The 19,745-nt window shown below is 39.5% G+C and overlaps 1 protein-coding gene across 2 annotated transcripts; it reads right to left on the reverse strand.

The window, feature by feature from the left end:
* Nucleotides 1-318: 318 nt before the first annotated feature.
* On the reverse strand, nucleotides 319-18,743 carry LOC104217330 (uncharacterized). 2 transcript variants are annotated; one of them, XM_009767543.2, is made up of 16 exons: nucleotides 18,558-18,743; nucleotides 17,192-17,558; nucleotides 16,889-17,114; nucleotides 16,568-16,813; nucleotides 16,350-16,465; nucleotides 15,361-15,459; nucleotides 15,182-15,269; nucleotides 14,634-14,863; nucleotides 13,071-13,255; nucleotides 12,714-12,913; nucleotides 3,553-3,885; nucleotides 3,337-3,438; nucleotides 2,300-2,597; nucleotides 1,375-1,523; nucleotides 1,000-1,284; nucleotides 319-683 (listed from the first exon to the last, which is right to left on the reverse strand). In XM_009767543.2, exons 2-16 carry the CDS (start codon nucleotides 17,482-17,484, stop codon nucleotides 474-476), a joined length of 3,060 nt encoding a protein of 1,019 aa, XP_009765845.1. In that variant the 5' UTR covers nucleotides 17,485-17,558; nucleotides 18,558-18,743; the 3' UTR covers nucleotides 319-473. The 2 variants fall into 2 exon arrangements, with proteins under 2 accessions (XP_009765845.1, XP_009765846.1); XM_009767544.2 differs by lacking the exon at nucleotides 18,558-18,743 and adding an exon at nucleotides 17,635-18,118.
* Between the last annotated feature and the right edge of the window lie 1,002 nt (nucleotides 18,744-19,745).

Consider the following 19,745-nt stretch of genomic DNA (forward strand, 5'->3'; position numbering starts at 1 on the left):
TGATTAAGCCCACTAAAGGGGTAAAACCCTTTCTAAGGTTCTTCATCCCCAAAGCTCTACTTAAGGGTGACGGAATCCCAGCGATACCACCACGCCCTATTAGATCTCTTGCAATTGATGCACAACGTAACCAAGCATGTCTCAAAGAGAGATTCGGACAAAATACAGGTTCATTTTCATCGTTCCACTTATGCTGGTTTCTTATCTCCAGCAGCCAGAAGCAACTAATAAATTTCTGTAGATGAAATGTGACAGTAGTCCAATTCGCCTAATATACACTACTGTATATATTTTAAGTGCCTAATGACAAAGCAAAGATAAGATTTTTTCAACTAGGATTTCAATGAACCTTTATCAGATCTCTTTACAAATTCTGTTTCTATCTAGAGATCTTCTGAAATGAATTACCATCTAAACACTTAAGCCTACATCATCTGTACAGAATGACCCTAGATGAGTTAGTAATCAACGAGTCATTGATTGACTGTCCCGTTCGTTAATTCTGAATCATGTTTTTCAGTCCGTTCAATCACAAATTGGTCAATAATCCGTACAGTAGTTACAGGATCTTGATTAAGGGAAGCTGCTCTCCATTTGCTTGGGAACTTCCGAAGGTAACTTGGCTCTTGCGGCTGTTTTTGTTCTCCGTCCCAATTAGGATCCAGTTTCCACTCTTTCGGAACCTACAAATTGACAGATATTAGATGAATCACCAAGTGTAAACAGCTCGAGTTCAATTCTGGGAATGTATTCTTTCTTTCCTGAATAATTCAGGGATCCTGAGGGGTCAGATAAAGGTAGTAACTCTTTAAAATATTCAGTAAACCGGGCAGTTTGCAGCCACATTGCAGATACAGTTCATCATAAAGTCACCGAAACTACTATCAAAAGGAAAGTGAATTCTAAATGTTTAACAGCCACAAATTCCTACAGCAAAGTAAAGCAGTGACAGCGAGATCTTGACATTTATTATCCTCACACAGAAAAGTGGCAAAATACCTTATCAACTGCAAGAGTAAAAACTTCTAGATTGCCTTTGTTGTTGATATGAAACCGTGTAAATGCCTTGTAGTTAGCAATACGGAGTGATGAAAAGGCTTCATCGAAATGTATATGAAGCCAATTAATGCAAATGTACAGGTAGCTTCCGAAAACCAAAGAAACCACGGGTGTTGAAAAGACCCAAAAATAAAGGAAGACGGACGAATAATAAATTACAGCACCCCCTCGAGATAGGAAACCCATCCCATTTTTGCAGATAGTATTTCTGGTGACTGCCATTACCTGAAAACACGCATCAGATTAAACACAGATATTACATAATTAAGCAATTGAGTCATCATAAAGCAATACTCTCATGGAGCATATTCTTACCTCAGGAACATCAAAAGCCGACATGAGATATTTAATACATGCCGGGTAAAGGCCAAATGTCCATTGTTCTATACGTGTCCTAAGGCCTGTTGGGTCTGGAAAATGCTCGCTCTCCACATATCGGTACCATTCATATAATGTATGATACCCTGAATTACAACATTCAGTAGTTAGCAAAGGATATAAGTGCAAAAAAACATGAAACGGGAAATTAGAGCTAAGTTAGGTAATCTCAGTCAAAAGGTGGATGGATTCAAGATCCTCGTATCATTCTAAAATGACGAAAAATTCTCAGCCTCAGCTCATGGTATGCCCTGAGTCGGAAAGATGGATCATAATTGACAAAGTCACAAAGGGCGTAAGGGCAGTTCTTATTACTTAAGGGGTCGTTTGATTACAAAGATACGAGATAATAGTCCCAGGATAAAATGTGGGATTAATTCATCCCGTGTTTGGTTGAAACTTTTTATTCGGGTACAAGCAATCCCGGGATTATTTATACCACAATTGTGGTATTATTTTTATACCACACTCAATGTGGATAAGAATCCCCGGATTCCAGGATTAAAAAAAAATGACAAAGATGCTCTTTTTCCAAAGTCTTCAAGAAAGCCAATGTTAAAATTGAAAATAAAGGTTAATCTAGTGTAAAACCAAATATATCTTTGTATTCTACACTGGACATCCCCACATTATTATCCCAGTACAACTTGTTCACAAACCAGATGACCTCTAAGAGAATTAGGTGAGAATAGTTATTTAAACACAAAAGGTGCATTTCATGTGAATTTAAGATTGTACTTTAAGTTCAGAACTGTCACTGGAAGTTAAAGGAAAGAAAAAACTGAATAAAGAGTATACTAATAAAAGTAAATTAGTTTGAGACACACAATCACACAATAGAAGACAAAATGCAAAATCTTACCGGAAGTTGCAAGTAGCTTATGCCGAATACATGTCTCAATGCCTAATTCCAGCAAGAGCATAAGAATCACAGCTGCGGCCAGGTGGGCAGACACATGAAGAATCCCAATTACTACTTTCTTTTTCCATGACACCTTGGATGGCACAAAGGTTATTGCAATTACTAATAGTAGCATTGCGCCAGTCAAGGAGACATATGAGCTTCCGAACATATACATAAATGTATCCCACACTGTGCTGAAGAAGGTTCTCAAGTGACCCGAAAATGTATCATCCTTGAAAATGTGATCTAGCTGACACTAGAAGCAAATGGAGTATGATCAGTCATCTATTCAGGCACTAGAACTCTTCTACCTTAGTTGGAAAGTTCAAGATTCCATGACACTCTCAATCAGACTTGAAGTGTGAAGTCTAAATCAAAGAGAGTGTTCAATAATTCACATCCAACATTTAACTGGATCTGTAACTTGAACATGTCCAAACTGAATGTATTATATGATCATAAATTTGATGTGCTTAACAACAAAATAGAAGATCACTTGATACGTCAAATGGCACTTAAAAAAAAATTTAAGTGAAAACAATAAATACAACTGAAAATCATCAACCCCTAAAATTACATCTCACACCTGAAAATATTAATAAAAAAAACCAAAATTCTTATTCGATAGTCAAAACTCAACCTAACAATGACTCTGTACACTCAAAAGGCTAATTTAGTAAATGTTTTAAAATAATGTATCGTAAATTTTCATGAATGAAAAATAAGTGTCTAATACATTAAAGCTTTAGAATTTTTATAATTTAGTTTTTTATATATAGAAGAAAACAACTGATTTTTCAATGACAATGATCAGACAATGCAACACAACATTTGCATTAGCCAAAAATAAGAGAATGAATTATTTAGAAAATACAATACAACCTTCAACTGAAGCTGTCAGATTACTAATTTTATCAAACGGCCCTAAATGGGGTACCAAGGGGATCCAAAGTAACCCTAATAAGAAATACATTCAATGTCAAACAGAAAGTTACCTGCGGGAACATAGAAAAGGCCAATGCGAAGTATATGATGCCACCAATAAAATCAAACTGCCAATTTTTCTTCCTAAATTTCAATATATTTCCCAAAGCAATCTGCAGATATTTGTAAGCATATTAAAGCCTCATTTTGATTGTGAAGCATATCATAGGCCTCATTTAAGCACCAAATAATCAGTCTATATAACATAAAGGAGATTGATTCCATACCCTGCTTGAATCTTCAAAAGATGGGTAAGAAGCTTTGCTCTCATAGGATGTTCCATTTAAATTGTTGAAATTCCTGAAGACATGTGTCGGATGCAAAAAAGCACCCCCGCAACCATTAACAAGTAAATATTGGACATAAGCTGGTTTATCCGATGGAACATATTTATGGCGCAAATAATGATGCACATCCCCAGCAATTCGAAGTCTACATCTCCCTTTTAAATGGTCATGTATCAAGTGAGAGACATTCTTTCCAGTAACTACATTAAAGTACCAATCGAGAAGCCAACTGGGTTCATGTGTCATAATGATCACAGAATCATTCTCACCGACCTGAAAATCATTAATCAAGGGTTAAACCTTTCAAATCATTTTAAAGGGGATGTGTGGGGATATAAAGGAGACACGGTGAATGCACAAAATTTACAGGAAAGTAACACGTAATGCTTGACGAAAGGTTTCAAATGATACAAAGCCTACACAAAAAAATGAAGTGCACTGGTCCAAATCCCATAAGCACCTGTAGCCATCTAAATCTAAGCATTAGAATCATACCAATTCTTTAACATCAAATCATTGGATCATTAATTCACCGTAAAATCACCACGATTTTTTCTATGTTTAACAAGAAACTTGAATTGAAAAAGAAAAAAAAATAACGTAAATGAGTTGGAACTGAAAATTCCAAGTTAATAGAATTAAGGTCCTATTAACAACAACAACAACAACAACCCAGTAGAATCCCACAAGTGGGGTATGGGGAGGGTAGTGTGTACGCAGACCTTTCCCGGAGGTTGTTTCCGATAGACCCTCGGCTAAAAAAGATGAAAAGAGACAGTGCGCAGTAATATCAGAGTAAGCAAAAAGAAAGAGAGATAACATCAGCAACGTAATAACCAGAAAATAGAAAAAGCAATAACAATAAGTAGTAACAATGGTACAGTGCTATAGACACAATAGAGTAATATGGATACAACAAGAGCCACAAGCACCCTAAGACACTACACTATCGGACTAGTCTCCTACGACCTAACCTGCAGTCCTAAAGAAGTAATATGGACACAACCGAAGCCACTAGCAGCCTAAGACAAACACACGCTAGCCTCCTACTTCCTAACCTACAACCTTAATGCTCGCCCTCCACAACTTCCTATCAAGGGTCATGTCCTCAGAAATCTGAAGACGTACCAGGTCTTGCCTGATCACCTCTCCCCAATATTTCTTTGGCCGCCCTCTACCTTTACTCACACTCGTCAAGGCCAGCCGTTCACACCTCCTAACTGGGGCATCCATGTTTCTCCTCCGCACGTGCCCGAACCATCTAAGCCTAACTTCCCGCATCTTGTCTTCTATGGGAGCCACGCGCACCTTCCCCGGGTATCTTCATTCCTAATCTTATCCAGCCTAGTGTGCTCGCACATCCATCTCAACATCCTCATTTCTGCAACTTTCATCTTCTGGATATGAGAATTCTTGACTGGCCCACATTCAGCACCATACATCATGGCCGGTCTAACCACCGCTCTATAGAACTTACCTTTAAGTTTCAGGGGCACCTTCCTGTCATACAAGACACCAGACGCTAGCCTTCATTTCATCCACCCCACCCCTATACAGTGCGTAACATCCTCATCAATCTCCCCATCCTCCTGGATAACCGACCCTAGGTACTTGAAGCTCTCTTTCTTGGGAATGACGATTCAAGCCTCACGCCCATGTTCGCTTCTCCCGAAACGCCGTTGAACTTGCACTCCACGTACTCTGTCTTAGTCCTACTCAACTTGAAACCTTTAGACTCAAGGGTCTGTCTCCAAATCTTCAACCTCTCGTTAACACCGCCTTGCGTCTCATCAATCAGAACAATATCATCGGCGAATAACATATATCATGGCACCTCCCCTTGTATATGGTGTGTCAGTGCGTCCATCGCCAGGCCAAATAAGAACGAACTGAGCGCCGAGCCTTGGAGTAAACCCATAACAACCGGAAAATGCTCAGAGTCGTCCTCCACTGTCCTAACCCAAGTCTTAGCCCTATCATACATGTCCTTAATCACCCTAATATAAGCAACCGGAACACCTTTCACCTCCAGGCATCTCCAAAGAACTTTCCTAGGGACCTTGTCATATGCTTTTTCTAGGTCAATAAACACCATATGCAAATTCTTCTTCCTATTCTTGTATAGTTCGACCAACCTCCTTATAAGATGGATAGCTTTCATAGTAGAACGTCCAGGCATGAACCCAAACTGGTTATCCAATATCGACACCGACCTCCTCACCTTCACCTTCACTACCCTCTCCCAAACCTTCATGGTATGACTTAATAACTTGATACCCATATAGTTGTTACAATTCTAGATATCGCCTTTGTTCTTGTACAACGGTATCATCATACTCCACCTTCATTCTTCTGGCATCTTTTTCATCCTGAAAATAATATTAAATAGTCCAGTTAGCCACTCCAATCCCGCTCTACCCACCGACTTCCAGAATTCTACCGGAATCTCGTCGAGCCCGGTTGCTCTGCCCCCTGCGCATCTTACGCATAGCCCCCACAACCTCCTCGACCATAATGCACCTACAGTAGCTAAAATCTCGATGACTCTCAGAGTGTTCCAATTCCCCTAGCACAATATCTCTGTCCCCTTCGTCATTCAGCAATTTATGAAAGTCTGCCATCTCCGCTTGATCTGAGCATCTTCTACTGTTAGCGGAAACGTAAAAGAAAGAACACAAGATTTAACGTGGTTCGGATCAAAATAATCCTACGTCCACCAGAGAACAATTGTCCTTTTAATATTAACAAAGGAAGGGGAGATTTCCCAATTACACTTAAGAGAATTTCTCTCTTAACTCTCTACTCACTACAATGTATTGTATTATTTTGGGATGATTTCTACAAGTGAAGGAGTGCATCTATTTATAGAGGTAAAGACCTCCTCTTGATGTCATTGCTGACATCAAACTACCTCCTCTTGATGTCATGGGTGACATCAAAGGAGGAAGCTTCCTCCTAGCATCCACACCAACTCTTTCCACCAACTCTTCCAATTGGCATGCCATTGTTGACTAAACATAAACCAACATTTTCAGCATGCCATTGTTAACTAAACATAAACCAACATTTTCAATCTCCACCTTGGTTTGCGTTTCGAGCGTGTGAACAACTCTGGCCAAAACTTCTAAGCTTACTGGGCAACCCCGTTGTAAGAAACAAGAAGAATCAAACCATTGTTGAACATACCACCTCCACCTAGCAACTGTTCTCTTCGGAGTTGCATCAGTTGATGCACACCCCCGCCAAGTCCTTGCAGTGTGCAAACTTAGCGAGCGGGACTATCTTGGTCAACATGTCTGCAGCATTATCATCTGTGATAACCTTCACGACCTTGATAGTTCCCTCATCAATAACATCTCGAATAAAATGAAATCTGACATCAATGTGTTTAGTGCGCTCATGAAATCTCTGATTTTTCATTAGATGAATAGCACTCTGACTATCACATCTAAGAGTTGATTCCAGCTGAACCAAACTCAATTCCGCTACTAAACTTTTCAACCAGATAGCTTCCTTTACCGCCTCCGCTGCTGCCATGTATTCTGCTTCTGTCGTAGACAAAGCGACAATCGACTGCAAAGTCGACTTCCAACTGACGGCACTGCCAACGAGGGTAAAGATGTATCCAGTTGTGGACCTTCTTCTGTCAAGATCTCCTGCATAGTCAGAATCCACATAACCGAGAATTGAAATACCTGTACCACTTTTTCGAAAGGTAAGACCAACACCAGAAGCTCCTTTGAAATATCTCAATATCCACTTGACAGCTTCCCAATGCCTCTTTCCTGGGTTGGACATGTATCTACTTACCACACTTACAGATTGAGCAATATCTGGACGTGTGCATACCATAGCATACATAATACTACCAACTGCACTGGCATAAGGAATCTTTGACATATGCTCCACCTCATCCTCGGACTGAGGCATTTGTGACTCTGAAAGTTTAAAATGAGGAGCTAATGGTGTACTTACAGGCTTGCACGTTTGCATATTGAATCTCTCGAGAACCCTTTCAATATACCTCTTCTGAGAAAGATGTACAACATCGTCTTCTCTTGAAATCTCCATACCAAGGATTTTCTTTGCAGCTCCTAAATCCTTCATGTCAAATTCCTTACTCAATAGTTTCTTCAAAGCATTTATCTCTGTAATGTTGTTAGCAGCAATAAGCATATCATCAACATACAACAGTAAATAAATCATTGAGTTACCAGACATCTTCTTGTGATACACACAACTATCAAATGCACTCCTTGAGAATTCATGTGTAGTCATGAATGCATCAAACCTCTTGTACCACTGTCTAGGGGATTGCTTCAAACCATACAAAGACTTCTTTAGTTGGCATACGTGATCTTCTTTTCCCTCAGCTAGGAAACCTTCAGGTTGATCCATATAGATTGTCTCTTCTAGATCACCGTGTAAGAAAGCAGTTTTGACATCAAGCTGTTGAAGCTCCAAGTCAAATTGTGCAACCAATGCTAGTAGCACGCGAATTGAGCTATGCTTCACGACCGGAGAGAAAATCTCATTGTAGTCAATTCCCTCCTTTTGGCTGAAACCTTTTGCAACCAATCTCGCCTTGAACCTAACATCTTCCACTTCAGAAATTCCCTCTTTCTTTCGGTAGACCCACTTGCATCCAACTGTCCTCTTCCCCTTTTGTCTTTTCACTAAGACCCATGTCTGATTCTTGTGAAGAGACTCCATCTCTTCAGTCATGGCTAACCGCCATTGTGCGGCATCCTTGCAAGAAGTTGCTTCAATATACGAGGAGGGCTCCAGATCTTTAATCTCTTCTTGTGCAGCTACGAACGCATATGCAATCAAGTTTGCTTGATTTATAAGGCGTTCCGGTTCTCGTGTCTGCCTCTTCTCCCTCCCCTTCGCAATTGTGTATGGTTCATTGACAGCAAGTTCTTCAACGCCTACATCTTCTGACTCATCTTTAACCTGAGTCTCTTGATCCTTTTCCTTGGCAAGCTCCACCGGAAGCTCCACCTGCTCGTTGTTCTTGTTTCCTGAAAACTCCACGGAAACTTTACGGGGATCAAGTATAGAGGATTCATCGAAGGTGACATCTCTACTAACTATAAATTTGAGTAAAGACAAACACCAAAGTTTGTACCCTTTTACTCCATCCACATACCCTACGAATATGGCCTTCTTAGCCCTTGGTTCAAGCTTTCCTTCATTAACGTGATAATAAGCTGGACACCCAAATACTCGTAAGTATGAATAGTTAGAGGGTTCACCTGACCATACCTCATTCGGAGTCTTAAAGTCAATTGCCGATGCTGGAGATCGATTGACAATATGAGCAGCAGTGTGAACTGCTTCAGCCCAAAATACTTTGGACATTTTGGCTTGTAAGAGCATACAACGAGCCTTTTCAAGAAGAGTTCTGTTCATTCTCTCGGCAACTCCATTCTGCTGTGGGGTATGTCTGACAGTCCTATGTCTTGAGATCCCATGAACCTTGCAGAATTCATTAAACTCTTCATTGCAAAACTCCAAGCCATTGTCTGTGCGAAGATACTTGATTTTCCGCTCCATTTGATTTTCAATCAAAATCTTCCACTCTTTAAATGCTTCAAAAGCATCACTTTTTGCCTTCAAAAAATACACCCAAACCTTTCGTGAGAAATCATCAATAAAAATGAGAAGATACCTCTTTCCGCCCTTCGATGGAAGTTTAGAAGGACCCCATAAATCTGAATGGATGTAGTCTAGCACTCCTCTTGTCTTGTGTTTGCCAGTGCTGAAGCTGACCTTCTTCTGCTTCCCTAGAACGCAGTGCTCACAGAAGTCAAGCGTGCTGATCTTCTCACCTTCCAAAAGTTTACGATTGCTCAACATCTCCAGTCCACGTGCGCTCATATGACCCAGTCTCATGTGCCATAGTCTTGCCTTGTCATCATTAGATAACTGCACTGTAGATGCATTTGCAGAGCCAACAATGGTGCTTCCGGCCAATGTGTAAAGGCCATTCTCCAGCTTGCCTTTCAGCATGACTAAAGAACCTTTAGTCACCTTCATAGTTCCTGCTTCGCTCATGTACCTGTAGCCTTGTTCATCCAGAGTACCCAAGGAGATCAAATTCTTCTTCAGATCAGGAACATGACGGACTTGTGTAATAGTCCTCACGATTCCATCATGGCAGCGAACCCGAACTGAGCCAATGCCAACTATTGCACAAGTTGCATTATTGCCCATTACTACGGTTCCTCCACTTTTCTCGTAGCTGCTAAACCAGTCTTTTCGGAACGTCATATGCAGAGTACAAGCAGAGTCTAACACCCATTTGTTTTCATAACTACTATTATTATTACACGATGTTGTTAGTACATAATCATTATCAAAATTATGTACCTGTTCAACTGTAGATGCACTCGCCTTTTCCTTGGACTTTGACATTGGGCAATCTCGTTCAAAGTGCCCCTTCTTGCCACAACCCCAACACTCTGTATTCTTCTTGTTCACACGAGACTTTGATCTGTGCTTTGATTTGGTCTTTCCCTGTTGGCTAGTCCGGCCTCTTACAAAGAGGCCACTTGCCTGGTCATCTCTATCTCCTTCAATGTGCCTCCGCACATCACTAGAGTTAAGTGTCTGCCGCACTTGCTCAAGCTTGATAGGCTCCTTGCTATACATCATTGAATTCTCAATATCACGATATCCTGAAGTCAATGAGAATAGCAAAGCACATGCAAGCGTCTCCTCCTCCCTTTTAATTCCTGCAATCTGTAAGTCCATGACAAGTTTATTAAACGCATCTAAATGATCTTGTAACGAAGTACCTGGCCCCATCTTAAATGTGTGAAGACGCCGTTGTAACAACATTCTTGTTGTCACTGATCGGTCTTGGTATAGCCCTTCTAGCTTTTCCCACAACTGTTTGGCCGTCTCTTCGGTACCCGTACTCACTTCACAAAGCACGTTAGGTGCAAGGGATAGTTGGATTGCACTCAATGCATCCCCTTCAATCTTCTCCTTGTCGGGAGCTGATATATCCGTAGGATACTTTCTGTCAATAGCATGGATTGAACCTTCCCTCCGCAGTAACGCCATCATCTGGATCTTCCAGATATTGAAGTTGTTGCGTCCATTGAATCTATCAATTTCAAACTTCATGGAACTCATATTTGCTTGTTCTTCCTCCTTGGATCGTTAAAGGATCCTGTCGCTCTGATACCAATTGTTAGCGGAAACGTAAAAGAAAGAACACAAGATTTAACGTGGTTCGGATCAAAATAATCCTACGTCCACCAGAGAACAATTGTCCTTTTAATATTAACAAAGGAAGGGGAGATTTCCCAATTACACTTAAGAGAATTTCTCTCTTAACTCTCTACTCACTACAATGTATTGTATTATTTTGGGATGATTTCTACAAGTGAAGGAGTGCATCTATTTATAGAGGTAAAGACCTCCTCTTGATGTCATTGCTGACATCAAACTACCTCCTCTTGATGTCATGGGTGACATCAAAGGAGGAAGCTTCCTCCTAGCATCCACACCAACTCTTTCCACCAACTCTTCCAATTGGCATGCCATTGTTGACTAAACATAAACCAACATTTTCAGCATGCCATTGTTAACTAAACATAAACCAACATTTTCATCTACCAACACTCTGCCTTACTCGTCCTTGATGCACCTCACTTTGTCAAGATCACGAGTAGTCCTCTCTCTCGCCTTGGCCAGCCGGAATAACTTCTTGTCCCCGCCTTTGTCCCCTAGTTCGTCGTACAGGCGACCAAACACTGCAGTCTTGGCCTCTGTAACCGCTAACTTCGCCACCTTCCTAGTTGTCTTATATTTATCTCTGTTCATCCTCCTTTCCTCCTCGTTTGTACTCTCCACTAACCTCCGATATGCCGCTTTCTTTTCTTCCACCTTTCCCTAGACCTCGGCGTTCCACTACTAGTCGCCCCTATGACCGCCCGAGTAACCCTTCGAGACCCCTAACACCTCTCACGCATCCTCCCTTATACAGTTCGCCGTCATTTTCCACATACCGCTCGCGTCCCCACTACTCCTCTAGGCCCCCATATCCAACAACCTCCCCTCTAATTCCTGAGCTTTATCTTTCGTCAAGGCACCCCACCTAATCCTTGGACGACCCCGAACCACGTTCTTCTTCCTCCTTATCATGATTCCGACGTCCATCACCAAGAGCCTATGTTGGGTCGCGAGTGTCTCACTTGGGATAACCTTGCAATCCTTGCACAACCCTCTGTCACACCTCCTTACGAGTAGATAGTGAATCTAGGTCTTAGCCACCGAATTTTGAAAAGTAAGGTCCTATTAACAGTTTACTGAAAAACCATAACATCGTTCAACTCACAGCCACCACCTGACATCTAGCAAGTGCTATTTTTACTTATTATCAGCAAAAGCAATTTACCAGAAAGGATATCCTTCACGGGGACAGGCTTCCGAAATGTTGGTTGGAGGTCAAAATCTGAAACCTTCCAGCCTAACTTGTATATTACATGCATTACCACATAAGTCTCATGGGGAAGTCCAAAAATTTGAGAGTATCTTACCGCAATTCTAACTCCACTCACCACAAGAACAAAATTATAAGCTCATGGGGACAATATAAACTCTTCGCACGATTCCCAAGTCTCACTAGAGCATAACAACTCCTTCAAATTAACACTTAAGCATCTACATTAGCTTTTATTGAGCAGATCCTCTCCTACTAAGGTTGCATTCATCGAGATACTACTGCTTTATTTTTTTGGCTCAACTCATTGGTGAGAGTGGTGAATCCAAATCCTGTACATATTCCACTTACAAGATACCATAACATCTGCACAAAGGTATCTACTATAACTTTTTTTCAGACCCCACATGTTAAATCATACTTCTCCTATAAGAAGTTTTTTCAATCATAATCATTTACCATTTTAGCCTAGTGGTCCAGGATGTTTTGCAACAATTAACAGTCAATATCTGCACAAAAATGTTACATCCAGTTAAGTAGAACTACATTTGCACAAGTAGGACAAATTTGAACATATCCAGTGACTTAGGTAACTCATAAAATGCAACACAACAACTATGGCTAGAAAGCAAAAGTAAGATACCTTGTCCCTTATTAACTCTGAGAAGAACTTGAACTGGTATACATCAATATCAGAATGGAGAGCAAGATCAAGACCAAATATCCACCACCCTTTGGGAAGCTGCAAGGCAAAATAGCTTTTCTTTTGAGGCATAAACCACCCACCCAACCAGCTCTTGTGACAAATGTACCTCATGAAAGTCTGAAGTCCATCAAACCAGTCTGCAAAAGTACACAAAAAAGACTTTGACTAAGACAAAAATAAGACCCTACATGAGCTACACTGCTTGACTGAAACCTAAATCTAACATCAAGAGATCTCTACAACCCTCCTATACAGACAGAAGTATAAGACCAGAGGCCTGGAAACTAGACTAACCATGATTTCCAGGGATGACGAAACATTGTGGTCCCTCATACTGCCTGAGTTCAGTTATGCCGGAAGGTAATTCGGGCTTGTTAACGGCGATATGGTCTTCCCTATACCAGACTGGAGGCTGAAGAGCATATTCAAAGGGACGAAAAAGGCGCTTCTCATATGTAAAAGCTGATGGATTCGGATACCTACAGGAAAGCCAAAAAATGTGTATCACTTAACACAGTTAGAACACTATTATACTCCCAAGTTCTAAGCTCTGAAATTTAGAGTAGCAAAATGCATCTCCGCCAAATTGATATGCCAAAGAACTGATGTTATAGAGAGAAAAGTCCTGCTTGGTAATTTCTCATAAGCTTGATTAGATAGCACATCTAAGAATTCAATGCAGAGGAAAAAAAACTATTTCCACACTAAATCACTCATTACATTCAAAAGGCTGCCCTGGGCTTGGTGTCAGCATTGAGGATGATGCCTACTTATTTTCAGACATTTCTTCACAATGAATTTCTTTTTGATAAAAGGTAAGGAATTATATATATTAGAATAAGGATCAGCACTAAGCCTGTTCTTCACAACGAATTTCAAGCATCAAATATTGACATGTTAATGTAGTTCTGTTAATCCATTCTAGGTAAATAATGTATTTGTTGCAAATGCTAAGTGTATCTTATATTGTGGTTTAAAGTTAAGAAATGAACTCAATAATTTGACTAGCAATTTGTAGGCACATAAACCTTGCTTTGTATAACATCATCAGAGACAACAGAGCACCTTATCATTACCACAGAAGTCCATCAACCTGACAAGCGACAACAGCCACACAAGATAGAGGATGATATCAATATTTTAGCACAAATCTTCCGAGCTGGCCATCAGCGCAATGATACACAAGAAAGCATAACAATATCGACACACACAAACACACATGATATATATTAGGTGGTTCAACTAGTTGACACTAGAAGCTCAAATCAGAGGCGGATGCAGTGTACTACCCACGGGTTCAACTGAACCCATAACTTTCGACGCGGTCACGCGGAGTAAAAATTTGTATGTAAAAATTCATTAAAATTGCAAAAATAGTAAATATGAACCCATAATTTTAAAAATATAATGGGTTCAATGTTAAAAACCTTAAAATTGAACCCATAGGATTTAAATCTTGGATCCGCCTCTGGCTCAAGCCACCAGCTTCAACAATTATTTTTCATGTCTGAATAGCTCTATTGTTGAAAGTTCTTTCAGCAACTTGGTAAATGGACCGAATAATAAATAACAGAAGTCGCTCCTGAAAGCACCAGTTGAGGAAGAATTTGTGGAAACCACAGAAATGCATGAGATTGTAATCCCAGCTATTAAGAAGATATCTAAGAGAGGACACATTATATCCAGCCAAATGATATGGCAATTAAACATAGTCACTGTTGGTAATAAGTCTGCTTTAACTCATAAAGCGGTGCTATTATGAGCCAAATTGTGAACAAATTACATGCAATTACTCATGTAGAGTGCACAAACCACTAATGTTATATGAAAATAAAAAAATAAAAACTCTGAGCTTACGCAAGGTCACCCCCAATAAGAAGCAAGCGTCCACGTGGCAATGTAAGCATGGAACCATCATTTTGGACCTGGATTGAAGGTTGAGCAAGAAGGCGTGCCACTGTGTAGGAAGAGTTTCCGCCATCACCAGTATCAGCCATGAAATCAAACCAGATACCATCCTCTTCACTAAACTGATCATACAAAAGATCCTCCTGCTTAGCTCCATCTTCAACCCTGCTCATAGCAGCCTGACAATAGGAAAGATGAGGATATTAAGGTGAATCTACTTATATCCTCTTAAACAATCATTAAATTCAGCGAATAATTATCTACACTGCTCCCTGCACATTTCATTATAGGAAATATAAAATCCATTTTAAATATACTTATCATGCTTTGTAAACGTAAGAAAATGCTTTGTCAAAATTAGGAGGAACACATATCCTTGATCCTTTGAAAAGTCGAGGTTCTTACAACACATTCAAGTATCTTATAAAATTTTACAAGGAGAAATCTCACGTTGAAGGCTGAATGTTTTAGCATGACGTCAGAGCGTCATAACCTACCTGCATCATGCGCATATCAAAACGCCCAACGAACACAGTTACTGAGACCAGGAGGTCAAACACTGTCTTGAATAAATCAGCAGATGTCCTGTAATCCAGTTAACAATGATGTTATATAAGGAAGTTTAATGGATTTTTTTGAAGAAGGGGTCAGAAACAGATGCAAGTAAATAGCATACCCTGAATACCAAGGAACCATATCCAAAAACTCTGGTTTCATCTGCTTTTTCTTTAATTTCTCAAACTCCTTGAGTGATAAAGGGCGTGATAGAGCCCATCTGTTGATAATTACACATTGATCTGTTAGAATTTTTTTTAACAAAAAAGACCTTGGAATATTACATAAGGCTGCTAGTGCAATGGTGCTAAGTTGCTAACAATCTCCTCCATGCAGGCAAATTAACTGATAGAACTGATAAAATTATAGTCATAATTACAAATTGCTTATATTAAGCCTTCAAAATACTTAATAAGCTGTTAAACCTTCTGTGCTTTATAGAAACCAACCTGGTATAATATTTAAAGCATATTAGCCAGGATTTAATAAATTATATTAGGAAGATAGGTCAGTTGCATTTTTGCATAAGCAAAACATATTGCATTTACCAGTGACTCGAGGAAAACTGTTTTTACTCTGTAGACGATAGAATATCCACAATAACCCATAAGGGAGAGCAGCTAATCCTAGTGGATGACAAGCTATCCCTTCATCCATTATGGAACATCAACTAATTGACAAGATGGTAGATTTTGACAGCATATATAATCCAGCATGGGATCTATTATCTAACCGATTCTAGCACAAAAGAGAAGCACATTTTTCAGAATGAGACCCGCAAATGGTTTATACTCAGATCTAAATCCCTTATGAATCGTCGTAACACCCACACCCCCACGCCCCTTATTTATTTTGATAACCGTGGTGTCCGGGCCAGCTTGCACACATCTCAGCTAATTCCACAGGGTACCAGCGGCATCCCCACCAACACATGTACCGTGTAACTCTGTCCACCAAGGCTTGGACAGATGGCAAGAAATCGCAGGTGTTTTGCCTCAGCTGGAGTTAAACCTGGGACCTTCTCGACCACTTCATAGACCACTAGGTCACACCATAACAGGGAAAGAGAAAAGAAGTTCTAACATGTGAACGAAAAATTGAGCTGCTCACCCTGATGACCTTTCCACAACATAATTTGCCATATAAAGGCCAATAAAAGTGGCCCACAATGAATAGATTGGAGAAATTTCATCTGATGATTCTGCACATGAGCCGCCGCAAGTCAACTGGAAAGGTGAAATTGAAAAGTGAAAAGGAAAATAGCAGCATAAGATCCTCCATCTCTCAACATGAAAGTATGAAAACCCTTAAATTATGAGAGATAATACCTCTCCATAAATGACCCATTTGGACAAGAATGGGTAATCACTAGCAGAACCAACTGGGGCAAACCAAGATTTGCAAACTTGATCCTTGAATTCATTCATACGGATGAATTTCGCAAGCCATGTGTTCCCGTCTCGCTTATTCCACAGCGAAAACAATATAGAATTCCTCCAGTCAAATGTCTTTTCCGTTACTATGGCAAGGTTCCCACAGTGGCTATAGAAAACACAGCAGGCTATACTTATTACCTAAAAGATGATGAAGCAATAAGATAAGGACCGGAGTAACCTTATGTTAGCTTAAGATGCATTCTCAAAACTTACAGCACAATTTTGAAAGATTTTCATAATCTCAGGCCTCTTTCCAGCCACACGAGCAACGAGCCCAAGATACCAAAGCCCGAGAAATATAAGATGGAAAACAAGAAGAAACAAAATGGATGAGACATATAACGTCAGAAACAAAGAGAGGTTCATCCTGAGATCTACTCCCATAGATTGAAAACTTGGAAGGTGGTATATAGCTGCCAATAATATCCAGGCTATGTACCTGCAAAAGCATTTTTAGTTAGCTAGATTTTACTCACAGATGTGTTATTATAACAGAAAGAGAAATAGATGACTTACCAGCGACTGAAATTAGAATAACTTGGTTTAATTGTTTTCCCTATAAATGGAGATGAAAAGAAGTAAAAGAACCCGAGCAAACAGGCATACATAGACCACCACTTGATATCGAACTTCTGAATAAGCGAGTGCAAGTTATCTGATGATATAAAAAACAAGCATCCCACAACCACTGCAATCACAAAATGACGTGAATGCTCGTGTGGGTAAGGATATGAGTGAGTTAAGATTGTCCTGACTGTCTCCATGTTCAGAGTATCAAGAAGACCACTAGACTGCCTATCAGACCCCATTAAGCAGCCTTGATTTCACGCCACTTTTCTTGATAAAAAGTTCTTGACAATAGATTTTAGTTCCGAGGGACTAACTGCAAAACAGAGAACTAAATTTGAATGTTGCTTTTAAATCCAAATAATTGTGACCAAAACATGTATTTAACTTACAATTCCATACATTGTCCCAATTTCAAATCAATTAGTCACGAGAAATAAAGCAAAGGGGAGAGGGGGGAAGACAGGATCATCTGCCACAAAATGCTTGCCCAACTCAATCAAGACGCATCATTACCATACAAGTTTAGATTGTTGATATGAATCCTCTATACATTCAGCTCTATCCGGGTTTATATTTATTCCAATATTGGTAAGTAACTTGACTTATAATGCATATTCGAGATTCTCTTAAAACTAGAAGTACTCTAAAATTCACACTTTTTTATGACTAAGCAATTCGCCTAGGGCCAACCCTAAGGACTAACTGCAGCCTTTGAAACTCGGGTAGAATGGGCTTGCCCATCTATCCTTTACATAAATACCAGGCTTAGTTCGAATGGTGCATGGCTCGGGCCTGTGACCTAAGTCACAAGTCCCTCAACCTTTCATACTTGAACAAAGCCCTGCAGTCTCAAAAACTCACACTTATCCCAGCTGAACCTAGATACAAGTGTCAACAATTAACTCACTTGATAATTACAGGTTTCCCCAAATGCAAAATCTTCTAACAGGACTAAAAAGCTCAATAAATTGAGAACATAACTACTCCGTATATCATTAATTGAACTAGTCATAAGGTAGCACCCTCCAAGAATTTATCAAGAAAGTATAGCACCTATAATAAGATTCAATCTTTACTAAAAAAAGGAAAAGAATTCAAAGCAAATCCAACCCTATTTTCAAAAAAATGCCACACCCAAAACAAATTCAGAAATTCTTTACCCAAAACTAGCTAGGGTTCGCTGGAAAAAGAATATTGATAATATATACATAACTTTCACATTAACATCAACGTAACTATCAAAAACTGTATATAGATTTAAAACTGAGAAATAGACACAATTCTAGAAATAGAAATAAGGAGAGAATTGTACCTCAATTAAGAAACACAACCGGATATAGAGATAGAGAGAGAAGCAGCTGGGTCTGTGTAATGTATATATATGTATGTATTTATTAGACATTATTTAGTAGTTGTACATAATGTTTGGATTAAGGAACTGACTCAGCATGTTATCTGAGGATGTCTGCAAGAAACCTTTTCTGTATTTTTTTTTTTGTTTTTTATTATGGAACCTGCAGCATATTCCTCTGTACACAAATAACCTCCCCCACCCCCACCCCAACCCCCACCCCGCCCAACTGTCGTGTCAAACCGCCCTTACTTTGACTTCTGAAAACAACCTCCAAAGAACAGATGGGTGCATTGAATTTTAATTTCAACTACTGTCTGGATGATGATGGTATTGATTATGATTAGGACACTTATGAAGCAATTATTTTGGATAGTTTAGTTTGCAAATAAGTTAAAGGGTTTATAAAGAGGATTAGTGAGTATATTTTTTTTCTATAAATGTTTAGTTTATTGGGTTAAAAGTGGAATATATTGCGTATAATACAAAATAAATGGTTTAATAAAGCCTTGTTGTTTGGAAGGGACTTCTCAAGTACTTTAGTGTTAAATAATTAGGGTCTTAAAAAATGGAAATTTGAGGCAAGCCATAGTTAGACACTTAGTAACAAATGGCTCTTGTGTTAATTTCATAATGTAGAGGTAAAATAATAAATATTCCTAGAGAAACCTTTAGGGCCGTTTAAAATATTATCGTGATTGTGGACATGTTCGCGTGACATAATTACGAATTTTCAAAAATAAATTAATCATGTAATTAAAAGCGGTAAAGGTAAAAATGCATGTAGTTTCTAAACACATAATTAAATAATTTAAGCCAAGTATAAATGATTAAGCGACCGTGCTAGAACCACGGAATTCGGGAGTGTCTAACACCTTCTCCCGGGTTAATAGAATTCCTTACCCGGATTTCTGGTTCGCAGGCTACAAATGATATCTAAGCAGAAGTGAGATGGCGAGTGCATTTTGGATGTCAGTGTGGAGATCATATCAAAGCAGAGATTGATGTTCATATGCCACCAGAGATCGAGAACCCGATACTACTGGTCTAAAAAGAGGGGATGGGTTGCGTGAGTTATGGCTAGAATGTGCATTGTCAGCCATGAACATCAACCTACAGAATCAGACCATGTCACAGTCGTTGTTTCCG

Source organism: Nicotiana sylvestris, chromosome 10 (assembly GCF_000393655.2).
Source record: "Nicotiana sylvestris chromosome 10, ASM39365v2, whole genome shotgun sequence".
NCBI classification, from domain to species: domain Eukaryota; kingdom Viridiplantae; phylum Streptophyta; class Magnoliopsida; order Solanales; family Solanaceae; genus Nicotiana; species Nicotiana sylvestris.

Coding starts and splice junctions, on each gene's coding strand:
- LOC104217330 (XM_009767543.2), bottom strand. CDS start 17,484: ATGGGGTCTGATAGGCAGTCTAGTGGTCTTCTTGATACTCTGAACATG. Junction 15,270..15,360: donor ATGGTTCCTTGGTATTCAGG/GTATGCTATTTA, acceptor ACTGGATTACAG/GACATCTGCTGATTTATTCA. Junction 13,256..14,633: donor CTTATTGGGGGTGACCTTGC/GTAAGCTCAGAG, acceptor GCTTTCCTGTAG/GTATCCGAATCCATCAGCTT.